Source organism: Zootoca vivipara, chromosome 10 (genome assembly GCF_965207765.1).
Source record: "Zootoca vivipara chromosome 10, rZooViv2.hap1.1, whole genome shotgun sequence".
Lineage (NCBI taxonomy): Eukaryota > Metazoa > Chordata > Lepidosauria > Squamata > Lacertidae > Zootoca > Zootoca vivipara.
In genome coordinates, this window is record NC_142593.1 from 44,434,087 (window position 1) to 44,460,149 (window position 26,063).

The 26,063-nt window shown below is 44.6% G+C and overlaps 1 protein-coding gene across 2 annotated transcripts; it reads left to right on the forward strand.

Annotated features, from left to right (window-relative positions):
• Positions 1–7: 7 nt before the first annotated feature.
• On the forward strand, positions 8–25,755 carry LOC118077102 (complement component C6-like). Of its 2 annotated transcripts, XM_088653262.1 has the most exons (19): positions 8–144; positions 1,883–2,042; positions 3,441–3,597; positions 4,407–4,551; positions 5,687–5,828; positions 7,283–7,421; positions 7,852–8,052; positions 8,869–8,958; positions 9,206–9,446; positions 10,167–10,292; positions 11,070–11,236; positions 11,645–11,870; positions 14,030–14,201; positions 14,973–15,084; positions 16,210–16,342; positions 16,890–17,081; positions 17,967–18,057; positions 20,093–20,334; positions 25,475–25,755. In XM_088653262.1, the coding sequence occupies exons 2-19, from the start codon at positions 1,900–1,902 to the stop codon at positions 25,654–25,656; spliced, it is 2,901 nt and encodes a 966-aa protein (XP_088509388.1). In that variant the 5' UTR covers positions 8–144; positions 1,883–1,899; the 3' UTR covers positions 25,657–25,755. The 2 variants fall into 2 exon arrangements, with proteins under 2 accessions (XP_088509388.1, XP_034956364.3); XM_035100473.3 differs by lacking the exon at positions 8,869–8,958.
• The last annotated feature ends 308 nt before the right edge of the window (positions 25,756–26,063 follow it).

The following is a 26,063-nucleotide window of genomic DNA, read 5'->3' on the forward strand; positions in this document are numbered from 1 at the left end:
GTTTCGATGACCAGCTAAAAGAAAAGAAAAGAATGCAATACTAATTGGGAGTAGACCGGGGGACTGAAGTTGCAAGCGCTCTTTCTCTTACCAAGCTGATTTGGCATTTTGTGGCTTCCTATACATGGTTTTTGGCCAAGCGGGGTAAGTCTCTTTCTTTGACAGATGCTTGATTCATTTGTATATTGGGCTTTATGTGCATTCATTCAGGGAAATATGCAAATCTACAAATTGCCATGTTGGGTCAGATGAAGATTTATTGAGATCAGCAACCTCTTTTATAAACAAAGGACATCCAAATGCCTCTAGAACTGCTCCACAGTGTACATTTAAGGCACATTCAATGCTCTTGACTTTCCCCCAAAGAATCGTGGGAGTTGCAGTTTCGTCCTCACAGAGCTGTAGTTCCCAGCACCCTTGACAAACTACAGTTCCCAGGATTCTTTGGGGGAAGTCATGTGCTTTAAACATATGTTGAATGAATATGCTTTAAATGTATATTGTGAGAAATGCCCCGAGCAGGGCTTGAAAATGACCTTGTATCTGTTGCTTCTGGACACAGAGATTCCATTTAGTTAAGGTTATGGTTGGCACTTGTCTGTTTTGAGCGACAAGGTGAGTGCGTCTCTAGGGGTGAAGTGAAACTGCTGTGTTAGCAGCACCAAAGTGACCTCTCCAGGAAAGAAGCCTGGACGGTGTGTAGAGGGGTCCTGGGCTGCCCAGATGACAAGACCTCCCTCTCGGCCTCAGTGATGCGGTCCAAAGGAAAGGATAGCAATGTGTTTGGCACCTGCTTGGCTGCAGGAGTTGCTGGAAGGAGGCATACAAGGAACCATCCAACCATTTTAGGAAATCCACTCTGGATTTGTGTAGGGTTTACTTATTAGCCTTTCCTTCTGAAGATACTCCACAAGGCAGCGGAGGTTTAGGATCAGCGTTTTCCTACCTTCCCAAGTTGATGAGCCCCATTTGCCCCTCACTTCCCTCTACAGCACTTGCAGAAACTGCCTTCTTGACCATTGGACCCACTCTTAGTCTCATCCGCTCAATCCGCTAGAGCCTGTCCCTAACTCACTGAGGTTTTGAGGCTCATTGGCGACCCTCACTGGGTTTAGCTGGTCAATCAAAGTTGTTCCTGGGATGTGGCCACTGTAGCATGCTGACAGATTCTAGGAGCCGCAAGGGAGAGCTGAGGGCAATTTGGGGGCCAAAGGTGGACAAACTACCCCAGAAGGAGAACAACATGAACCCATCAGAGGTACTACCCTTCCCCTAACACCCCATACACCACACTCTCTCTAATTGCAAATGCAACTAGTGAGTGCAGACAGAAATGGAGACACCAAGAAAAATGGTGGAGGTGCCAGCATGCTCAGGGTTTACAACAACAACACAGCCCAATGAAGACCCTTAGTGATGTGTAAAGATTATCCAGGACAATACCATTGGTTCTTGGAAACAGGATAGTGTATTTATTGACTACAGTGGTACCTCATGTTGCGAACGGGATTTGTTCCGGCTGCCCGTTCGCAACATGAAAAGGCCGCAACATGAAGTGCTGCATCTGCACACACGCGTGATGCATTGCGGAGCTTCTGTGCATGTGCAAAGCGCGATTTAGTACTTCTGCACATGCACAGAGGTTATGGACACGCTGAACCTGGAAGTAACCCATTCCAGGACTTCCGGGTTCGGCACATCCATAACCTGAAAATACGCAACATGAAGCAGATGTATCATGAGGTATGACTGTATTCCTACAAGCAAAACAGTGAAGTAAATTATTCTTACATTACTATTACTACTACTGCTGCTGCTACTACTACTACTACTACTACTACTACTACTACTACTACTACTTATTTGCATACATCCTTTGTAGCTGGATGCTTTCAGGCGATGGAGAGAACCAGCTTGGTATTCCTTATCCTACTGGGCCTTATAATTAGGAAAAGTTTTGGGTGCTACTGTGACCATTACCCATGGAGCTCCTGGTCCAGCTGTTCACAGACTTGCAATCATGGGATGCAAACCAGATCAAGGTTGGTATAAGCAATCACAATATCTCCTCCCCACCTTCAGAACATCAGAGGGGGAAAAGATCTCACCTTCAGTAATAACAAACTCATACTTAATTTCCAGAATTATGCTATAAAAATAAGCATCATCATAGAATTGTAGAGTTGGAAGGAACCCATATCTAGTAAAAAGGTAAAGGTAAAGGACCCCTAGACAGTTAAGTCCAGTCAAAGGCGACTATAGGGTTGCCGCGCTCATCTTGCTTTCAGGCTGAGGGAGCCAGCGTTTGTCCACAGACAGTTTTCTGGGTCATGTGGCCAGCATGACTAAACCACTTCTGGTACAACGGAACACCATGACAGAAACCAGAGCGCATGGAAACGCCATTTCCTTTCCCGCCGCAGTGGTACCTATTTAACTACTTGCACTGGCGTGCTTTCGAACTGCTAGGTTGGCAGGAGTTGGGACAGAGCAACAGGAGCTCACCCAGTCATGGGGATTCAAACCGCTGACCTTCTGATCGGCAAGCCTAAGAGGCTCAGTGGTTTAGGCCAAAGCGCCACCCGTGTCCCTTTACCTTTACCATATCTAGTCCAACCCCCCTGCAATACAGGAATTATAGCCAAAGAATCCCTGACAGATGGCCATCCAACCTCTGTTTAAAAACCTCCAATGAAGGGGAGTTCACCACCTACCAAGGTAGTCTGTCACTATCGAATAGCTCTCACTGTCATGAAGTTCTTAATAATTATTCTTTGTTTTGTCTGATAAACCAGAAAGGAGAGGGTTAGGGAAGGAAGCAAAAGCTTCCCACATTAGTTGCATCCATCAGTAATCAATGCTTTGGCAAAGGCAGCATTTGAGATGGTCCTGGACAAGGAATCCTGGGACCACCCCTCCCCAACAGAGCTTTCCAGGGGGCAGCGGAGGAGGCAGCACCAGGGATGGGTGTCATGCAGTAAAGAACCATGGTGCAGCAATAAAAACTCCTAGCACATTTGCACAGCTAAGCAGGGTCCGGTGCGATTTCAACTTGGATGGGGAACCATGTGCTGAGTTTCCTGCATTGCTGGGGGTTGGACGAGATGATCCTCGGAGTTACTTCCAGCTCTACAATTCTACGATTCTATGACATATATAGAACTCTCCCATCGGAAGGGCGTTCTGACAAGCCCAGGATTCCTGCCTCGTGCCGAGGAGTCCTATGCACATAAGTAGAGAATTGCATAGGGCCCTTTCTCATGCTCCCCATGTGACTGGAGGGGGTGGGTGGTCAAGATACTTGTTGCCAGCATGGACGGACCTGCCCATGCCTGGAATGAATATGAGAGGGTTGGGACCATTTATACCCTCCCCTACTCCACTCCACCATTTCCCCGACATAAGAATCAGCACTAATTTTCAGCACCTTCGTCTTGCAGGGAAAGCAACTACAATGCCTATTATTATAAGAATTATTGCGACCGATTGTGCACGTGGAGAGAGACCCGGGCCTGCAACCAGCAAGTCTGCCCCATCAACTGCCAGATCAGTGACTGGGGCTCCTGGTCAGAGTGTGACCCATGCGTTAAAAAGCAAGTAAGCAATTTGATTGCAGGGACACATGAGGAAATGGGAACTCTGTAACTCTGTAATCTGCCTTTGTGCCTCAGGCGGCAGATACAGAGGTGCAGGGAGTGGCCAGAGCTGTGAGTACCATGTGGCCTGCCCTCTACCCCCTATGCTAGCCTGCTGCCCAGTGGAAGACACCAGTACTAAAGTAGGGTTCAAATGTCACTCCACTGGCTTCTATTTCTGCCTCGGGAAAGAACCCCATCTTGCCAGTGAGAGCCAGTGTGGTGTAATGGTTAAGAGCGGTAGACTCCTAATCTGGGGAACCGGGTTCGTGTCTCCGCTCCTCCACATGCAGCTGCTGGGTGACCTTGGCTAGTCACACTTCTCTGAAGTCTCTCAGCCCCACTCTTGTTTGTTGTGGGGGAGGAAGGGAAAGGAGAATGTTAGCCGCTTTGAGACTCCTTCGGGTAGTGATAAAGCGGGATATCAAATCCAAACTCTTCTTCTTCTTCTTCTTCTTGCCCTTTGGCTCAGGCAGCAAAATGTCTTGAGCTGGCATTGGCTACACAGTTGTAACTTCCCCTTCCCGGCTCAGCCAAGATCCAACCCGCTGAGCCAAGCCTGGAGGATCTCATACCATACCACTCAACAATCCTGATTTAAGTGGGACACCCCAGAATTACAGAAGCCAATCCCGGTTTCTGATTGGACCCCGAGATGTCCTGTTTTTCCAGCCCTCTGGCGCGAGTCAGCCCTGCACGTATATGTGGTAGCTTGTGAGTCAAATGGACATAAAGTGGGAAGATTCCACCCTGTATTTCCATCTGTTTCAGTTTCGTGTCAGGTCTCTGGTACAGCCATCTCAGTTTGGAGGTCAACCCTGTACTGAGCAGATGACAGATTTCCGGAGATGCTTCCCCACAAAGTTATGCAGGATAGAGGAAGTCAATTGTGGGAATAAGTTCCAGTGTGAAAATGGTATTTTCTGCATTTATACATCTCTCTGTGGGATACAATTGATGGTGTCTGTCTGTCTGTCTGCCTATCTATCTATCTATCTATCTATCTATCTATCTATCTATCTATCTATCTATCTCTATCTATCATCAATCAATCAATCAATCATCTATCTCTATCTATCTATCTATCATCAATCAATCAATCAATCAATCATATAGATATGATATCAGATAGATCTATTATCTATCTATCTATCTATCTATCTATCTATCTATCTATCTATCTATCTATCTATCTATCATCTATATCATGGATTCTGAACCTCAAGACCTGAGGTCACCAACTTTTCTGTGTGAGAGGGCATATCTGGAAATAATAAACTGCTGTGGCCGCCACAAAATAACCAATTCACAGAAGACAAGCTGATGATACTCAGAACCACCACCACTACCCCAAAAAGTATTATTTGTTTTCTTTATTTCATAAAATTTATATACTGCTGGATTGTCGAAAATACCTCAAAGCAATTTACAAAAAAAGATAAAACAATTATCACTGAAAGATTTGCAGCCTCAATTTAAAACCTACAGAAAGCTAAAACTACAACAGAAAAGACAAAAACAAGTTTAAACTCGTACAGACTTTCTAAACATATTTAGTGCCCTCAAAACAAATAAAACAAACAAAAATAGAAATTCCCCCCTCCCAACAAGCAACCCTCTTCCAATTAAAAAAAAACCACACCTTATTTTTTTTTAAAAAAAATATATGGTTGGAACAGGGATGCTATGATGCTGTTTTACTTCAGGGCTTGTCAATTTCAAGTGCTCTTTTGCGGGTTCTTAAACCAGCACGTTTCTTCTTATTGTTAGTATTGTATTATTGATTAAATCTGTATACTGCCCTTCATACGTGGATCTCAGGGTGGTTCGCAACATAAAAAGTACAATAATTAAAAGCACAAAATGCATAATAAAAATAAGAACAAAAAACAACCTCTCTCCCACATATGGTTCTGTTCTGTTGAAGTAATCATTGAATACACCGCTGGGCTGTTCAATTAGTCCTAGCTAGCACAACTCGAGTTGTGCCATGGGGGGGGGGCTTATTCGTACCTGAAAGTCACCATGCTGCTGTTTGTTCTCCAAAACAGGTCGCTGTGTTGGCAGACAACTGAGATGCAATGGAGACAATGACTGTGGAGACAATTCAGATGAAAGGCACTGTGGGAGGATAAAGAATGCCTGCCGCCCAACAGTCAAGACTATACCCAGTGTGCAGCTCATAGGCCTGGGGTATATTGCTTTCATTTGGGCTTCATAGGGGCAATTTAGGTGAATGTGATGCCACGGGGGGAACGGGGACATAGCACATGACAAGTGGAAGACTCGAACACTTTGAAGAAAAATCCAGAGTGACTTCTTCCCAGATGCCATCTTCCCATTGTTTATTGGGAGAGCATTTTGGATGCCATGATCTTGCACGATTTTGCACTGCGCCCCCCCCCCAAAAAAAAGTACTGAGAGATTGCGGCCCTGAAAAGACGGTGCAAAATTGCGCAAGATCCCAGCAACCAAAATGGCTGCTGTTCCCTTGCGATAAAAAACGGGATGTCTCTGTTTTTCTGGGACACTTGTGGGATATGCTGTATAATATATTTACATAAAAAGTTATGAAATAGGGTAATCAAAACTTTAAGCAAGGGCCCCACCAGAACATCCATGAAGGCGAGACCCCCCTGGAGTGCTGAGGTGTTTGTTTTTGTGGGACTTTTTTGGGTGACGTGTAACAAATTTGGTGATTTGGTGCAAATTAGGTGCAAGACAGCAACAAAGGCTTTCTATCATTTCAAGGTAATCTAATCTTTATTTTTTTTTAAAAAAAAATTATTCACTTTTCCCCAATCAGTACAAACACCAAACTGTAAAGACACATACAACAAAAAACCATAATAATAATAACAACACAAATTGACAACACAAATTTAGATACAATAATATCCCCATGCCTACTCCTTGTTTATCACCTCTTTATCCCCCCTCTATTTCCCACTATTATCCGCCTTGTCACTTAGATATTGTTCCAAATTTCTTCATATTTATCCATGCTTATTTTATGTCGACAAGCAATTATTTCATATGTAGCTAATCTGTCCATATTATCAATCCATACACTCATTGAAATCTTTTTGCGACTCTTCCAATTCATCAAAACAAGGTTTTTTGCTTCTAATATAGCATAAAACAACCACTTTTTTTGGCCCCTTGAGATCTTCCAAGATTCCAGAATATAATTTAGAATTTAGAATTAAATTAAGTTCCCCTAAATAACAATTTCTTTTAATTACTTTTGCTATAAATATCCTCACCTCGCTCCAGAATGGTCTGATCGTCGGTCGGTTAATCAACATATGTATTAAGTTCACATTTTTACTCCCGCATTTCCAGCAATTATCTACACTTGTTATTTACTTCTGGTATAGTTTTGCTGGAGTCCAGTGGACTCTGAATATTATTTTCTGTTGAATAAGTCTAAGTCTTAAACCCATAGAGGCTTTTCCTATTGTTTTTATACTTAATTTCTCATGCTGATAAGAGTCATCCTTATTATTTTTATTTATGTTCATCCAAATTTTTATAGGTGCTTTAATAGTCTCCAGATCAATGGGATATTTCTTATAGTTAGAACCGAGGCAATCTAATCTTTATTTGCTTACTTACAACTTTGCTTAATTCACCTTTCATTCAAGATACCATATTCTGGCAGGAGAGAGCCGAGGAGAAGTCCTGGATTTTTCTTTCAACGGTGGGAGCTGCGTCCTTCTGAAGAGCGAAGACAAAAGGAGCACATTTCGTGTGCCTGCAAACCTTGAGTCCGTCCACTTTCAGGTGGCTGGCAAGGCCTTCTTGTAGGACTAGCAACTAACGTGGCCAGCGAGCCTTCAATCTCTTCGCCTCTGTGATACCAGCTCTTGTATATAAAATAGTCTAAAATTCTGTATACTTCTTCTTGCTGGCATCTGTCTGTCTCGTGAGACAATGGAGTATGCCTCTGGGGGTGAAGTCAAATTTTATATGAACGGTATAAAATTCTGAACAGCACCAATTCATGGAAAAAAAATTTCTTTGAAATCCATGTTCATTTTCTTTTCTTTTGTAAACAGTGGCTTTTTTTTAAAAAAGTAACACATCACATTGTTTATATTTAAAGCAATTTGGCAAAGCAACACATTTTTTTTCACTGGGCCGTAAGCCAGAGGCTTTTATTTCCATTGTTCTTTTCCAACTCAAACATGAATCTGTGGATCTCTCTTGACAGGTGAACCATCAAGAAGATGACCTGAAAACAAATTACTATACAGAGTTAACATCCTTGGTATCGTCTTCTAGTAATATGAAGTATTTCAAGGGAAACGGGAAAGATGATTGGGGAATCCCGTATTTATGGGGGTCAACGTCAAACACAGAAACTACGGCATCAAGTTCCTTCCATGAAGCCATCAAATCATCCCACAAAATGGTGAGAATGTGTAGCCCTTTGTGTAGGCTGTTTCCTGTTTATTTATTGTCTGTTTTTTTAAATAAAAGGTATACACTGCTTGATAGTTTAAAAAAATACTCTCAACGTGGTTTTTGGTAAACAAAATTATTGGTAAAGAAAGTTAAAAACAGGTATTTAAAACGGTCAAATAATAATTGAATCAGCGATAAGATAAACACAGATTTAAACACATGCAAATATTCTGCATATCTGCATAGGTTTGCCTAAACAAAAATGCTTTTAGGTGGCACCTAAAAGTATAAAGTTGTCTGCTTGATGTCAAAAAGCAGGGAGGGGCTGCCGCATGTAAAAACTGATTTCTTGCCAGTGTGGAACGACTATTATGTGGCACCTATAACAGTTCTAGTTCTACAGATCGAAGCAGTCCAATGGGTATATATGGGGTAAGATGATCTCACAGATAAAAGGTGCTAGACAGCGTTTGCAACCTGGTGCCCTCCAGAGGTTTTGGACTACAATTCTCATCATCCCCAGATCTTACCTTCCAAGTCCTGGACTGCAGAATCCGGGACCGGCAGCCGTGTGACACCGGAAGTTGCGTCGATGTAACTTCCGGTGTCGCTTTGCCCTTCTATGGGCACCATAAATGGCCGCCGCCAGCTTCAAAAGTAGCTTCTATGCATGACCGGAAGTGCGTCGACGCAACTTCCGGTGTCGCCCCACCCATCTATGGGCACTAAAAAATGGCCGCCGCCAACACCGGAAGTCGCGTCTACGCACTTCCGGCCATGCGTAGATGCGACTTTTGAAGCCGGCCATTTTTTGTGCCCATAGAAGGGCAGATCAGAAAAAAATGGCCGCCAGCAGGAGAAAATAACGGAGAAAAACGGGAGACGAAGTGATACGGGGGACCACCGGGAAAAGGTAAGTAAAAATGGGGGTTTCCCGGGGAAAACGGGGTACTTGGCAGCTATGCCCCAGATAGCATGGCTGTTGGGAGTTGGGGTCCAGCAAACATCTAGAGGGCCACCAGTTTCCCACCCTGGAGCCAGTTGTTCATTGTATAGGCCGGAGATGATAAATAGGGCTGTTGTTTTTAAGGCCAGGGCAGAGGGGTGGAGGAGAGACAACACAATAATTCTCATCATGATCAATCTTTTTCATTTCCAAGAATTCCAACTTCATTAGGGTCCATAAGGTGATTGCTGTGTCAAATTTCACAGTGAAGCAGTCGGGCTTGCACCTCTCTGGAGTGTTTTTACAGGCCCTCAACAGCCTGCCTCTGGAATACAACTATGCCCTTTACAGCCGGATATTTGATGACTTTGGAACTCATTACTACAAATCTGGCTCAATGGGAGGCAAATATGACCTTCTTTACCAGTACAGCGAAGAGCAGACAAAAAATTCAGGTATGCCTGTCTACATCTTGAGACAATAACTGGTACTTTTTCAAGGAACAGAGAATGGAATGGGAAAACATGAGTCTGGGAACATTTCTCTACCCTGGGTTTGTGGAATTTTCTTGTAATCAAGACATCAAAGAATCAGACTGCTTTAAGCTGGAAGTGAGATAGCAACTCTGCTTCCAGACTAGTGACATCCAAATAACATTTTGTAGGAAGTGGTGAGTCCTGTTTGCCCCAACCTCAAACATGGGGTGAAGTGGGATGGGGTGATTTTCATTGTGTATTGGAAAAGGGTAAAATACTGCTTTTCCTCTAACCACACTCCCATGTGGGAGGGGGAGAGAAAAATGGATATAAAGGAAATGCTTTTTTGGAAAGAAATGGGTTAAAGCGATAAGGCTGTTTCTTCCAAACCCTCTTAGCTCTGGCAGGAAAGCTAAATTAGACCAATGGGAAAGCTAAATTTCCTGCAGAAGATCCATGAGATACTGGATCTTCCTCTTGAAAAGGGAAAAGAAAGAAAAATGTGACATTCTCATAATAATTCCAAGTGGAAGAATATTTCAAACGTGCCTTGTGGTTTGAGTGTGAGCCACTGGCTGTGGTCTGACCACCACCACTTTCAAGGATCAGGTGCCATTGTGCTTGATATTGTAGATGCTTTGTGAAATGTCCTCCTTTGTGAAATGTCATTTGCTGTTTTTGCTGTTGAATGGTGTCTAGGCTTAACCCAGCAACAAATGGAACACTGTGTGCGAACAGAGACGACAAAAACCTATTTCTTCTTCTTTACGGAAACAGAAGTTCATAAGGATTGTGTCAGAAGTAAAATGACTGAGAGCTATGAAGGTAGCTATCCTACCCTAGGGCTCCCCATACTCTGCATTCAAGATTCTCAAGAGACTAGTCCAAGGGTAGTCAACGTGGTGCCCTCCAGGAGCTGTTGAACTTCAAACATGGGCAGCACAACCAAATGGTCACAGTTGTAGTCCGAAGGACATCACATTGGTTACCGATGGCCAAGTCTGACCAGTTTCTAAACTTTTGCAGGCTGCCACCCACACTGAGTTCTCTAATATCGCCCCCAGTGCCCCCTTTACCCTATGAAAAGCATTATTCAGAATAGTGGTTTGCATGACCCACTAAGGAAGAAAGTGATGCAATAAAATTCAAAACACTAACAATTAATTGCACGTTTGAACATTAAAGTTTATGGAAGAAAACGTAATCCAAGTTTGAGTTCAGCATCCAGTGGGAGCCAGGACAGTTACAGTACTAGCCATTGGAACAAGTTGCTCAGACGAGACGGAAAGGGAGGGAGGGTGGAATAGGTATTGGTCCCCCTCCAATGGTCTGCGAGGTCAGCTGATCATTTCCTGGCTGTGGGGGTCAGTTGACATCACTCAGTACAGTAGCAGAGAGGACACTCTTCCATTATGGATCCTCATCAAACTGACTGGTTCAAGGCCCAGACCAAGAGGAGCACAGGAAGGAAGGCACCCCCAGTTGGCTGCTGGAACTTTCAGATCAGGACCCTCCCTCATCACCTCTCCCTCCCTCCCTCCCTCCCTCCCTCCCTCTCCCTCTGTGTGTGTGCTGCATTTGTTGATTTCATATCCATCTTAGGTTCCATGCTGAAGTCATCTGAACGGTCTATTTCCTTGGTCAAGGGTGGAAGGGCACAGTATGCTGCAGCGCTAGGCTGGGAGAAAAAAGGGTCTTTCCCGGGACAAACTATCTTTACCGACTGGATGGAATCAACCAAGGAAAACCCAGTGGTGGTTGACTTTGAGGTAAGAGATAAAAAGCAAAATAAAGAGTAGATACAAGGAAAACAGGTCTTACTGTGATGGTAAGATGGTCACCTCTCATAGACGAAAAAGAAGAAGTGAGGTTTTTTTCCCCCATTTGCATATGTGCTGATTTATGTAAAATTGTTCCTTGTCTGTGCAAGTCCTGATTCCTCCCATTTCATTTAATCTATGGTGGGGCACCTGGCTGGTCTTCCTCTGGACAGCCAATAGGACTAGACACCTCTTCCAGTGACATGACTCTGTAATTCAACTACCCTTGTACAGAAAAAGCAGAAAACATAAGAGAAACATTTGGTTTTTTTCTTGGTTTTATAGAGAAGGGCCAAACAAGACCTAGGGGATGTCACCATGACAACGTTTGAGAAACTCTGTATAATTCCTTCTTAGGTGACCCCCATTTTGGATTTGGTGAAGAACTTCCCATGTGCTGTGACCAAACGCAGGAATCTCAGGAAGGCTTTCTCAGAATATATGGAGAAATACGATCCATGCCGATGCGCCCCATGCCCCAACAATGGTCACCCTGTTTTATCTGGGACCGAATGCCTGTGTATCTGCAAAGCTGGAACTTACGGTGATAACTGTGAGATACGAGCCCCAGACTACCAGTCAGGTATTCAGCATGCATATGGTGTCTTGTACTGTTTGAGCCTTGGCCACCCACCTGCTACAAGTAATCAAGGGGTCTTCAAAGGCAGCTCCAGGTACAACACACTGCAGCAATCTAACCTGGAATGTTGGTGCTAGTGCTAAACGGTTGATACACAAGCTGGTCATCGTAAGAGTGAACCTATCAGAATGGTTGGCCAGCAACATTTTTTGCTGCCCCATGTAGCTGCAGGACACATCCTCTGGGGTGTTTCCTAGAGTCCTGTGTAAAGTGCAATCTTGGGCGGGGGAGGGGGGACAGCAGCTGTACACAATGAAGGAGGTTGCCATCTAAAACCCAGAACAGTGTTGCAAGGGAACCTGGAACACCCCCCCACACACAGAAAGCATGACTTTGTAGATAGCCATAAAAATTATTGCTCCCCAAGGAGCTTCTTGAGTGGAATCTAGACACATATAAAAAACGTAAAAATGCTTTTTTAAAAAAATGTTTTGATAAATATGTTGCATTTGCCATAGCTCACCATCGCCATCTAGTGTCACATTTGTACAATGCACTTTACAACACTATTAAAATGTTTTATTTGCAGCTGTATAGCTGCGTCCTTGGTGTGCCTGCATAGTCGGTCATATCTGACCTGCTAATGGGGGCATGGAGTAGAAAAGAAGAGTGGCAATTAAGAATTGTTATTTTGTTAGGTTTTCTGCTCCTGATTACACTTGGCTCAAGGCAAACATTTCATCTGTCACTCAGCTTGCTTTGTTTTTAGAATTGTTTTATCAATCATTGTTCTAACGGGGCAGTGAACTTTTTTAAAAAATCTGTTTTCGGGTGCCATGTCGCCTTGAGAACACTTGTTGTCGGATGACTAATATACAGATTGGTTGAATGAATGAATCATGGAATTGGCTGTGGAACTGTTTTTGATGGTTTTAGAAAGGGGTGAGACAACATTGTTACAAAAGGTGTGCTGAGAGAGTGAGAGAGAGCGCGCGAGAGAGAGTGCAAAAACTCAGTTGCTGCATCCAGACATAGGAAGCTGTCTTATGCTAAGCCAGACCTAAGTCAGCAATGTCTACAATGTCTGGCAACAGTTCTCCAGAGTTTCAGAAAAGAGGTCTCTCCTGCTTGGAGATGCCTGGGACTGAAGTGGGGATCATTTGCGTGCAAAGCATTTACTCCACCGATCCGCAACCTTTTCTCCAAGGAGCTCAGGGTGATGGTACATGCTTCATCCCTCTCCTCATTTAATCTCCACAACAACTCTGTGTGGTAGGTTGAGAGGCAGTGACCTTGGGAGATTTGAACCTGGTCTCTCAGGTCCTCCTAACCACACTGCCCCACTAGTTTTCCAGAACAATAAGCCAAACTTTCTGCTTATCATGGCTTACTGGGAATGAGCGCTGTGATTCTGCAATTTGTCCAGTTTCTAAGGCTTTCCTCCTCCCCTGGCATGAGCAGGGCAAACCATCCAAGAAGCCTTGGTGTCCCATTGCATCTGAACCAGAGATCAGGATTTACTCCTCCCTAATAACTCCCTAAGAAGTGCGGGTAGTGCTGTGGGTTAAACCACAGAGCCTAGGGCTTGCCGATCAGAAGGTCGGCAGTTCGAATCCCCGCAATGAGGTGAGTTCCTGTTGCTCTGTCCCAGCTCCTGCCAACCTAGCAGTTCCAAAGCACGTCAAAGTGCAAGTAGATAAATGGGTACCGCTCCAGCGGGAAAGTAAATGGTGTTTCCGTGCTTCTGGTTTGCCAGAAGCGGCTTTGTCATGCTGGCCACATGACCTGGAAGCTGTACGCCGGCTCCCTCGGCCAATAACACGAGTTGAGCGCCGCAACCCCAGAGTCGGTCACGACTGGACCTAATGGTCAGGGGTCCCTTTACCTTTACTTTTAAGAAGTCACAATCAGCAAGTCATCTCTTGGAGTTGGCTAGTGTTAGTGGCCTGTTAGGGTTTGCTTATTCTGCTCACACCAGGGGAGAAATGAAGCTGGGGTGATCGGGCAATGCAATCACTTCTGCCTGTTCACACTAAACCATAAAGCAGGAAATTGGGTTTATTAAATATGAATGCAGCCACTGAGTTTGGTAATGGGTTTTCTGTTGATACCAGTGGTCTTTAGATGAACTCACATCTGCACCTCATTGTGTCGAATGCTAGTTGCAGTAGATGGCTTCTGGAGCTGCTGGTCTGCATGGAGTTCTTGCGATGCATCTTTCAAGAGGAGGAGGACTCGGTTGTGCAACAACCCCCCGCCCACAAGTGGAGGAAAGCCTTGTGAAGGTGATGGAGAAGGAGAGGAAGACTGTTATATTTCACTGTTTGAAGACAAGTAAGAATCACATCATTCATGCACTGCCACCAATGGCAAGCTCAGACTCAAGCTACATGTCATACTGTACCCTTAAGTTTGCCCCCATCCCCTGATCCTGCAGTGCTGAGTGATAAGGACAAGTGGGTGCACCAGAGGGTCACCATGTGGGTGCAACCCAAATAGTGCTGGCACTTTTGGAGCCTTCCCCGAATCTGGAGGAGGTGGGTGGCACATAGGAATGCAGGAAGTTGTCTTATACCAAGTCAAGCCACTGGTCTATCTAGCCCAGGCATCCCCAAACTTTGGCCCTCCAGATGTTTTGGACTACAAACCCCATCATCCCTGACCACTGGTCCTGCTAGCTAGGGATCATGGGAGTTGTAGGCCAAAACATCTGGAGGGCCAGAGTTTGGGGATGCCTGATCTAGCCCTCCAGATTTTGGGGATGAAATGCTTATCAGCTCCAGTATGGTAATAGATGATGGGAGTTGTAGTCCAAAATATCTGGCTGGGGAAGGCACAGACTAGAGGTGGCTCTCCAAGGTTTCAGACAAGGGTCTTTGCCAGCTGTAGCTAGAGATGTTGGGAGCTGGACTTAGGATCTTCTCCATGGACACCCCCACTTGGTTAACACCACCTGGTGTGTACACAAACAGAAACGAATCTGACACTAATGAAGCCATGCTGATGTAGAGGGGGGGGGGTGACAGCTTTACTGCACTCTAAGGCAGTCATGTCTTCTCTAATACTCTTGTTTGTTTAATAAGCTCCTTACTCATGCATTTTCAGGGGGGCTCCTTGCATAAATGACGATGAAGCCGTAAGAGAAGTAGATATGTATCAACCTGAACAAGACTTGGGATGCCTGACTCCAGTACCTCCAGAAAATGGATTCATCAGGGTGAGGAACATTTCACAAACTGCAACAGAAAGGTTTTTTGGGGTGCGGGGGCAGAGTGTGTGTCTCAAACCATCTGGCAGAAGGCTTTGGCTTAGGGCACTAATCCTGGAACATGTTCATGAGAATCGCCTTTTTGAAATGGTTTTGTGAGTATGTACAGACTAAAATGTGCCAGAACTAGTTAGACGTTCACCAAGAACCAAAGATAGAAAGACCATTCAGTAGCAACATGAGACTATTTTAAAAGACCTGGATTAAGAATATAAGAACATGCTGGATCAGGCCAATGGCCCACCTAGTCCAGCATCTTGTTCCCACTGTGGCCCCCCAGATACCTGTTGGGAACCCACTAACAGGACCCAAACACAAAAGCTCTCTTTCCCCGCCCAACCTGTGGTTCCCAGCAACCGGTATTCAGAAGCCTTGCTGTCTCTAATCATGGAAGCAGAGCATAGCAATCATTGATAGCCTTAACCTCAATGAATTTGGCCAATACACTTTTATTTTTTATTAATTTTTTTATTAAACAGATTTAACATTAATCTATCACATTATCAATTACATTTCCCCCCTTTTTATCCCCTCTCCTCCCCACCCTCCCATAACTTCCCTCAATTTCCCCCTCTGTTTTATTCTCACGTGCTTTTCTCTGCATGTTATCATATTGTACATATCTTTACCTTCTCTACCCTATGTTCTATGTGGGTGTTTATTCACAACCTGCCAAGGAGTCCAATTCATTTTGTTGTCTTTTTAAGTAATTTGTAAAAAGTTCCCATTCTTCCTTAGATTCACGGTTGTCCTTCTCTTGCAGTTTATATGTTAACTTTGCCAGTTCCGCATAACTCATCCATTTTTCTTGCCATTGTTGGCCAATACACTTTTAAAACCGTTCAGGTTTGTGGCCATCACTACCTCCTGTGGGAGTGTGATGTCCTTCCCCAGGAGGTGTGTGTGGAAATCCAGCTTTGCTCCTCATTGCTGCTTAGGAAGGAGCTGCATGTTATATTTAATTAAGTGTTATTACCTGACCCCCCCCCCAACACTAGACCTCAGGGTCATCTAGTTTTTGTCATTTTGCCAGTGACTCACCCACTTAATGACTTGTTCTTACCCTGATTGCAGAATGAGAAAACACACTATTCCATTGGAGAAGAAGCAGAAGTTGTCTGCCTGAGTGGCTATAACCTTGTTGGGTACCAGTTCCTTAGGTGCCTGCCGGACAAAACGTGGAATCAACACACGGTCGAGTGCCAATGTAAGAAGCAGCAGAATAGCTTGGGTGGAAAGTGGGGATGGGGAACCTGTGGCTTTCCAGATATTCCTTGGGACTCCGACTCCCATCAGCCTCAGCCAGCATGGCCAAGTGTGATGGGAACTGCAGGCTAACAGTATCTAGAGGACCACAGATTCCCTGTCTCTGGTGTAAATAATAGAAGTGAAGCTCTTTATCATCTATGGGCAGAATCCAACACTGTAAGTAGACTCAGGCAATGAGTTTTCACATTCCTCCTCTCCACTACCTGCAGCCTCTCATGCACATCCAAAATCTGATCCAGAGGCTGTCCCCTCCCCCCATTGCAGAGCAGATTTTGGGGCACAAGGATAGGAATGTGAAGTCCCATTGTGTAGGCAGAAGTCTAACCCCCCCCCCACACACTCACACTTAACAGCATTGGGTGCAACATTTATCTCAGTACTCCCATTACATTTTCAGGAAGTGAGATGCTTCCTACCTCCCACCACTCTTCATCCAAAGATCAACTTACTCATTCAGACATCCAAATTTATCTCTTAAACTCCAGTGTCGACTTGTTCCAGACCGTCCATCTCCGATGATATCAGAATCACCCCATTTAAATTTCAGTACCAGATTGGGGACATCATCCACTTGAGTTGCCCAGATGGTCGTGTTGTTACTGGCCAGAAGAAATACACTTGTGGGGCTGATCTATCATGGACACCTCCTGTTTTGACATCACTAACTTGCAAGGAAGGTAAGTCCCTACCAATGCCAGTTTCTGCACTCATGACATTAGGCTTCTTATGTATTCACCATTTACTGTATTTTCCTCACCCTGTGCTGAAGGCTTAAAGGTAAAGGTACCCCTGACCATTAGATCCAGTCACGGACGACCTGGGGGTTGCGAGCTCATCTCCCTCTATAGGCCAAGGGAGCCGGTGTTTGTCTGCAGACAGCTTCCAAGTCATGTGGCTAGCATGACTAAGCCGCTTCTGGCGAACCAGAGCAGCACAGGGAAATGCCGTTTACCTTCCCGCTGGAGTGGTACCTATTTATCTACTTGCACTTTAAAGTGCTTTTGAACTGCTAGGTTGGCAGGAGCTGGGACAGAGCAACGGGAGCTCATCCTGTCGCGGGGATTTGAACCACCGACCTTCTGATCAGCAAGCCCTAGGCTCTGTGGTTTAGACCACAGCACCACCAGCATCCCTGAGGGTGTTGAAGGCTTAGCAGGGGACAACCACTGGTTCTGAATGATGCATGTACAAATTGTGAGAATATAAATCAAACACAGTCTACCAGCCAGGATATGGCGTCCCACTCAGGGCTCATTCAATCTGGCTTGCTAGCCAGCTGGGACCCAGTGGGCTGTCAAACCTTCAATAGGCAATGAATGATACAGGGGTGGTGGGCTGTGGGTTGTCCAGGCCTGTTCTAAATGGAGATGAAAAACATCATATAAAAATAGCTGTGGTGGGAGGGGTTTTTATATGGCGATCCTCGTTGACATGCCTAACTTCTGTTCTTTTTCCAGACTAGCTAGGATAATGAAACTTTGCTCACCTACTTGGCAGTCCACCATGAAAACTGTAGCTGTGAACTGCCAATATATGATGCTTGCTTAATTCTTTTTCTTCAGATGGGCAGTTGAATTCAAGAGGGAATTGTCCACTTGGACAAAAAGAGGTGGAGTCTCAGTGCGTTTGTATATCTGCCGAGGAGGACTGTGAGTAAGTAAGCCTGATGAAGTTAATTCTGACCATAAGCCTGGTCTTGTGGCCTGACGGTTGCTCAGCATCTTCCTGTAGTTGCACGACAGCAAAAACAGGAGGGTTGTTGAGCTCCTGGTGGACCACATAATACACGTTTGATGTTGTGCATTCTGCCTCACAGATTATGATCTGCACCAAAGTTTATTTGGTGATAAGAATAGGGGTGTCCTGAAGCTTGTCTTCCCTCAATCCTTTATGCACCCATATTTATTTGTTAAAACATTCATATCCTACCTTTTGGGTCCAGCAAATTTTGCATGCCATAATCAAAGCTTAATAGTATTTTTAAAAATTAATCAACTGGACCTAATCAAATTAGACAGCAGCAATCAGGTAAAACCAACAGCAAGAAGAAGAAAGCAACAACACAATTTGGCACGAGATGCTTAACAAAGAAAAACAGCCAGGAGGAAAACCATCTCAGATTCTAGGAGGTCTCAAAACTCTCTGAAACAACAACCTGATGTCAAAATGCCAAAAGAAACGGGGTAGATGTGTTGATGCTGTTGTTCTAAAGAAGAGGTTGTCAACCTTTTACATTTTGGGGCCTGGGGGCACCATTGCAAACCTGTGAAACTTTCATGGGCTGCAAAACTGCAACCAAGCACACACATTGCTACCTGTTCTCTTGGCTACAATAGACTTACTCTTTCAGATATAATTTCAATATAGAAAACGGACCTTGCAAGCATCAGGGAAGGCCAGTGTGGGCACCACACTGGCGACCTCTGTTAAAGTTTTGATGCCATTATTCAAAAGGGTCTGCCAAGGTTAAGCCACCAGTACATATATATACACACACACACGCATATATACATTTCTCCTTCTTCTTCTTTGGCGATCACTCGTAGCCGAGTAAGATTGTCTTCCATAAACACAATTTTAACAATGGGCCCGTAAGTGACTGTGGAGGCCAATTCTGGATCCACATGTCCTTCCACAGTGGGGACATTGGTTTCCAGGTGGGAGTTGATCATGGTGTGGATTGGCCAAGCGTGCCTTCCTCTTAGCACGTTTCTCCCTTGCGTCCTGAGATCGAGCCTCTTCAAAGCCCATGACACTTTTTGGTAAAGGCTGTTCTCCAACTGGAGCGCTCGCAGGCCAGTGTTTCCCAGTTGTCAGTGTTTATACTACATTTTTTAAAGATTTGCCTTGAGACAGTCTTTAAACCGCTTTCCATTTTTAAGTTCAGAATAGAGTAGTTGCTTTGGAAGATGATTCATGACCCAGATGCTGTGAACCACCTGGAGATCTACGGATGAAGGGCAGTATACAAATATAATAAATAAAATAAATAAATATTTTAATGATTCCCTTCAAAGTCCTGACTCCTCTTTATGGTGGCCATAAGCTGATGTTACAGATAAGATCAGAACAAGTGGAACAGGAGGTAGGGGGAGCCTGGAGCTCAGTGATCTATGCAGGCATAATTGCACATCAGCTTTCTGGAGGAGTCTGAAATTCCTAATACCTGCAATCTCATGCTTAAATAAGGACTTTATGGATAACTAGATGGTTGTGAAGGGAGATGCATTTCTATCCAGTGTAATCTATCTATCTATCTATCTATCTATCTATCTATCTATCTATCTATCTATCTATCTATCCCACCATCTGTATGGGTTTCGCCAGCCACTCTGGGCAGCTTCCAACAAAATATTAAAACACAATAATTATTGTGTAATTGTGAGATGTGTAAGATATATGCAAATGCACCTGTCAAGAGTAATGATGACTTAATTTTGTCCTAAGGGCATAAATTGGAGCCCAACACAAGAGCAGATACGAAGCTGCAGTCTTTGGCATCTCTTGAACTCTGGAATAGCTGTGAAAAGCCTGTGTATTTCTCTTTTCCATGTAATTTTTTTAAAGCAGCAAAGGAAGATCAGGTGTTCTGGGGATGCGTTAGACTGTTAAAAGGCCACCTCAGAAAAGCAAGCAACGAACGGTGGGACCACATTGTCTCCCAGTCCTCACTTTTATCTCTCGACAGTCTCTACTCTGAAGATATCTGTGTGCTGGATGGGGCATCTGAACAAGCCCTTACGAAACCGAGCTGCCAGTATCTGGTGGAAAGGTGCAATGGCTCTGAACAGTTCCATTTCCTCCATTCTGGACCCTGCCGTGATGACACGCCTTTGAACTGGGCCATCGAGAGGGCAAGCTTCTCAGCAAACAGCACAAAGAAAGAACCTTGTGGGTATGATGTGTGTTATGACTGGGAAACATGTTCAGGTAAGTTTCTTGACCTGGAAGGATGAACTTTTTAAACGTAAAATGAAAGGCATGTTGAAAAAGACAGTTAAGTGTTTAGAGGAAATACACAATTTCAGGTAACACCTAAATTATGAAACACTATAGATGCATGCTACTATCTCCAGAATCAGGGCCGGATTTAGGTTTGGTGAGGCCCTAAGCTACTGAAGGTAATGGGCCCCTTTATATGTCCAGCTGTCCTTTGTCAACAACAAATTGCCGCTGTTTTTTGTGTTGAATATATGCTATATGGTAATTTATGGACCTAATAGGTATCTAAAGCCATTTGCACATAACAAAATATGTACATCATCGGAGCCTACACAACACAAAACACTGTTGCTGTATGTGGGTTTTATTTTATTTGTTTTTTATCTTGTAGTTTGGAAATGTACATCCAGTTTTTTTCCCTTTAAATTTTTAGGGGGCGCCCAAGAGAGTGGGGCCCTAAGCTATAGCTTGTTTCAGCTTATACCAGGGGTCTCCAAGCTTTCCTTGGCTCGGGCCAGTGTCTCCAGTGACGATTGCGCGTTGGAGGAGCACCAGAAATAGCTTGTGCGCATGTGCATGGGCCTCCTCCGACCCAGATGTGAACCGGAAATAGCATTTGCGGACATCTGGCTCGGAGGAGGCCTGTGTGTATGCTCACAAGCTTTTTCCAGTGCTACTCTGACCCGGAAGTGGGTCCCTGTGCCACACCCCACCATGCCAATAAGAGCAAGCAGCAATTGCTGCGGGCCGGATAAACGAGTCCCTCGGGCCTTATCCAGCCCCCAGGCCATAGGTTGGTGACCCCTGGTTTATATGTAAATCCAGCACTAGTCAGAACATAAATCCAAGCAATCACAGTGTGTGCTATTGTGTGATGTAACACATGCACACATATAGTAACAATCAATTTTATCAATTGATTACCACAATAACACTAATTTTCCTGTTGCTGTTTGGTCAAATTAGCTTGCAACTTAAAGTTTGCCTTTGCATCCAATTCTTACAATGTCCGCAATCCAGAATTGCAAACCGTGAGTTTGGAACCCTGAACACTTAGAGTTGTAGAATCTGAGGTTGCCTCTGGTTAGACACTACACACGTGAAGCCTGCAGACGTTTGTGCAGTAAACTCGAGAATCCGGGAAGGAGCACCTGATGACAGGGTGGGACTAATTGCTGCAGGCCCACTCCTTGCCTCTCTGCCATTTGATATGGGATATATTAATCCCCATATGGGTACTGTCTTCAATGGACCCCCTTGCAAAGCACGTTAATCTAATCTGGAGGTAGCAAGAGATGAACCACCTCTAGCCACTGCTGTGCTCCCACCATGTCAAGCTTGGTCCAAAAGTCACCTGCCTTTTGATTTGTCCGTTTGTTAGTGGGCGATCAACCTACAACTATTGAAATAAATTTGCTTATGCCTCTGCACTCCTCTGCATACTTCCTGGGAGGTCAGTGGCACTGAAATCTAGAGGGCTTATTATTGAGTAGAAAAAAAATGTGAAGAGGGTCATGCTGCTTCATCTCCAAGACATTTCAAAATCATATTCTTAAATGAGGGGGGAAAAAACAACATGTGTGAGATCCATGTTTATTTATGGATTTCATGGGGGGAAACGTCTGCAAGAAAATGCCTTTTTGGTTAGTAGATCTCTGCAAAAATGAAACCTCATGTCAGTGTTTGTTATGCAACTTGTTGTTCACTGTGCAACAGGGTGATAACAATTGTGGGTTTTCTCGTAAATTGCCTTGGCTGAGAACACATGAATAAGTTTTCTGCCAGGAGAAAGATGGTTTGCCTGGTTAAATTCTCCCTTCTCTCCTTCCCCCAGGACGATCATCTTCCTTTTAGCCAAAAACAGAAGCAGAACTCACTCTAGACACTTTCACACCTGAAGCAAAACCCCACTTGCTCATCCTTCCAATTTGGATGAGAACTATTTTTCTTTATGAAAATAACATATAGTAATTGGAGGCAGAGAAATAATATCCCCTTTGGAATCTGCAGCTACAATCTGACTGCTACAGGGCAAGGCAGCCCTAGGTAGAAGAGATTGGTCTCAGTACTGTCATTAGACTGTTTCATTGATGGAAGCAATTTCCAGTTGCATCAGAAGAGATTAGAAAAACCAAACCTTATATCTTATTTACAAGTGGTGGTTCAAAATATTGACAAGGGAGGCAACACCTGATTTAAAGCAGCTAGTGCTAATGATTTCGCATTAGGAGAGTGAGAAGACACGTTGCTGCCTCCTCCAAATGTAGACACATATTAGAAAGCTCTAGTTATGGGGCTGTATCCAACTGAGCCATAGTCAGAGTCAGGGCTGGCCTACCCATAAGGCAAGGTGAGGCAACTGCTTCAGGTGGCAAGATTCACTGGGGCAGCCAATCCCTATGTCAATCTTTCTTCCCAACCCCCTGTTCTTGATGTAGATCTTCCTTGATGTAGATCTCCCTCGATGGGAGGAGGAGCCATTCTGGGGTCTGCCCGAGGTTCCAAAATGTCGCGGGCTGGCCCTGCTCAGAGTAGACCCACTGAAATTAATAGACAAGTTAGTTGAAATTAGTTGACCTTCAGTGAGTCTACTCTGAGTAAGACTAATGTCTGATACAGCCATGTTATGTAGCAGATGGGAGTTTGCTGTTTTGCCTGTACTCATAGTTTGCAGTCCTGGTTTGTAGCCAAACAAACCATTTCTGCTGGATTTTTCTCTCCCCTTCTCCCAGTTTAGGGCATAGCTGCCAAGTTTTCCCTTTTCTCGTGAGGAAGCCTATTCAGCATAATGAAATTTCCCTTAAAAACAGGGATAACTTGGCAGCTATGGTTTAGGGTCCTAGTGGAGGCCAGGTGAACACCACACACTCACTGATACGGCAGAGGTCACATCCCCAAAAGCAAGGCCATAGCAAGGCAAGTCAGGAGGGAGCTACCATGTTCCAACCAGGGCAAAAAGGCAGTTTGTCAGCACTCTGGAGAGCTCACAGGGAAGTACTCACTCAGAGAGTTATTGCCCCAACACCATAGTGAGTTCTTATAAAGGCTGGCAGGCCTCAACTTCCTATTTGCCCCACCAATCCTGAGGAACCATATTTTCATTTAAAGAGCAGTTGCCCTATTCTGACTTCTATGGCATGGAGGTGCTAAGAGACCCCTGGGTATAGGGTGGTATATAAATTCAAATAATAAGAATAGTAATGATGGATGAATTGGAGGGCTGTCCTCTGGCCTGGAAGGGTCTGTTAAAGCCTGATAATCTGACATTGGATGATCTGGGAGCAGGCTAGGGTGATTGCCTCACCTCCTTATGAGTCTGCCTCTGAGTCAGATGGAGGGTTGTTGTCAGAGAATATAACAGGTTTGGATGCAAAAGCAAACTATGGTTTGTCACAAGCTACAATCAGACTTTGTTATTACTATTGTTGTTATCTTTGCACCATGTGCAGTGAGAAGAGGAAGGGAGTGTGGGACCCCAAAGCTTGTGCTGGCTTACTTTTGTCATGTCAGATTGCGGTTAGGGCATTGTGTCTGAATGGCCCCAAAGGCAAAGTCCCAAGTTCTATTAAAAACATTCTGCTAATGGTGGTGATGTGTATTTTAGGTGGTATTCCTAAATTAACAACCACTGCTGGCATTGCAATTGGATGCCCTCAATGTGTCAAAATGAATGTGTGATATATGCTTGGAATGAGGCCTTGTCATGCAAAAGAAGCTTATGGACATTTCCATTATTACGTTATGATGAATTCGAAGATCATATTTGACGTGGTGTAATCTCCTCTCCTCATTACATTACTCCTTCTCTCTCTATTTTTTTACACGTTATATAATGTGTGGGGTACCACTGAGCCTTGGGCTTGCCGATCAAAACGTCGGCGTTTCGAATCCCTGTGACGGGGTGATCTCCCGTTCCTCTGTCCCAGCTCCTGCCAACCTAGCAGTTCGAAAACACGCCAAAAAGTGCAAGTAGATTAATAGGTACCACTCCAGCGGGAAGGTAAATGGCGTTTCAGTGCGCTGCTCTGGTGTTGGTGTTCCGTTGAGCCAGAAGCGGCTTAGTTATGCTGGCCACATGACCCGGCCTGGAAAAACTGTCTGCGGAGCAGACAAATGCCAGCTCCCTCAGCCTATAAAGCGAGATGAGTGCCGCAACCCCAGAGTCGTTCATGACTGGACTTAACTGTCAGGGGTCCTTTACCTCTCATGGAGGACACTGTACTCCTTGGGGTAATTTGTCCACCTTTGGTCCCCAACCTGTGGCTCCTAGAAGCTGTCAGCATGCGACAGCAGCCACACCCCGGGAATTGTTTTGACTAGCCAGCTAAACCCGGTGAGGATAGCCGATGGGTCTCAAACCCTCAGTGAGTTAGGACTTCCCCCTGCCATGCAAAGACAGGCTCTGGCAGATGGAGCAGGCAAAACCAATGGTAGATCCAGCAGTCAAGAAGGTGGTTTCTACACATGCTATAGAGCAGGCACCCCCAAACTTCAGCCCTCCAGATGTTTTGGACTTCAATTCCCATCTTCCCCGACCACTGGTCCTGTTAGCTAGGGATCATGGGAGTTGTAGGCCAAAACATCTGGAGGGCTGCAGTTTGGGGATGCCTGCTATAGAGGGAAGTGTGGGGCATATAGGGCCCATCAACTCTGAGTACCATTTGATGGGAAAGCAGATACTGTATAAGTTAAACCAGTAACTGAGCAACAGCAAGAAAAGACTGTTGCTTTTCTTTCTTTTTTTTCTTTCTCTTTCTTTCTTTCTCTTTCTTTCTTTCTCTTTCTTTCTCTCTCTCTCTCTCTCTCTCTCTCTCTCTCTTTCTTTCTTTCTTTCTTTTTCTTTCTTTCCTCTCCTGCTTGTGGGTTTCCTATAAGCATCTGGTTGGCCACTGTAGAAAACAGGATGATGCACAGCATATAGACCTTTGATCAGGTCGTGGAGAACCTTTGGCCTGAAAGATGCTGCTGAACTACAACTCCCATCATCCCCGGCCATCAGCCATGTTCGTTGGGGATGATGTCATTTGTATTTCAGCAGCATCTGGGGGACGGAAAGTGATCCACACCTGCTCTGAACAAGCAAACAGAAATCGTGCTCAGCTGACCCTAAGCCATTTCCCATTCACAGAAACGGAATCACGGTGTACCTGCTTGCTTCCAAACCAGTGCCCAAAGGATGAGGGCCACCTTTACTGCATCCAGACCAGAAGGGGGCGTCCAAAGAGGACATACACCCTCTGTGCATTGGGGGCCATGAAATGCACCAAGATGAGGATGGAATTCTTTCATCCTGGGAAGTGCTTGCCTTAAAACAGACGTCAAAACTCATCTCCTTATGGAAGGACATCCAGATAAGACAGACATATTTTGGTAACATGGTATATTCAGAATAAATATCAATGGACGTTAGTACTTTGGTATCAATATATGTCAATCACTGAAATAAGGAGTGCTTTACATATGTCCTAAGAGTACAGCATTGCTGAAGATTTCAGAACTGTCTTTTTCAACCATTCATTAGGTGGAATGGTGGGTGATGAAATGAATCCCTCCCCAAAAATATTAAGGGAGATGAGATGGAGTTGCCATTTACCTTACTTAAACTTAGGATGTAGCTAAGGTTTCTCTCTCTCCTTTTTCTTCCTTTAAGCTCAAAGCTCTCTCTGCTGTTTCCCACTGGCCGCATTCCCTTTACAGTCGTACCTTGGAAGTTGAAC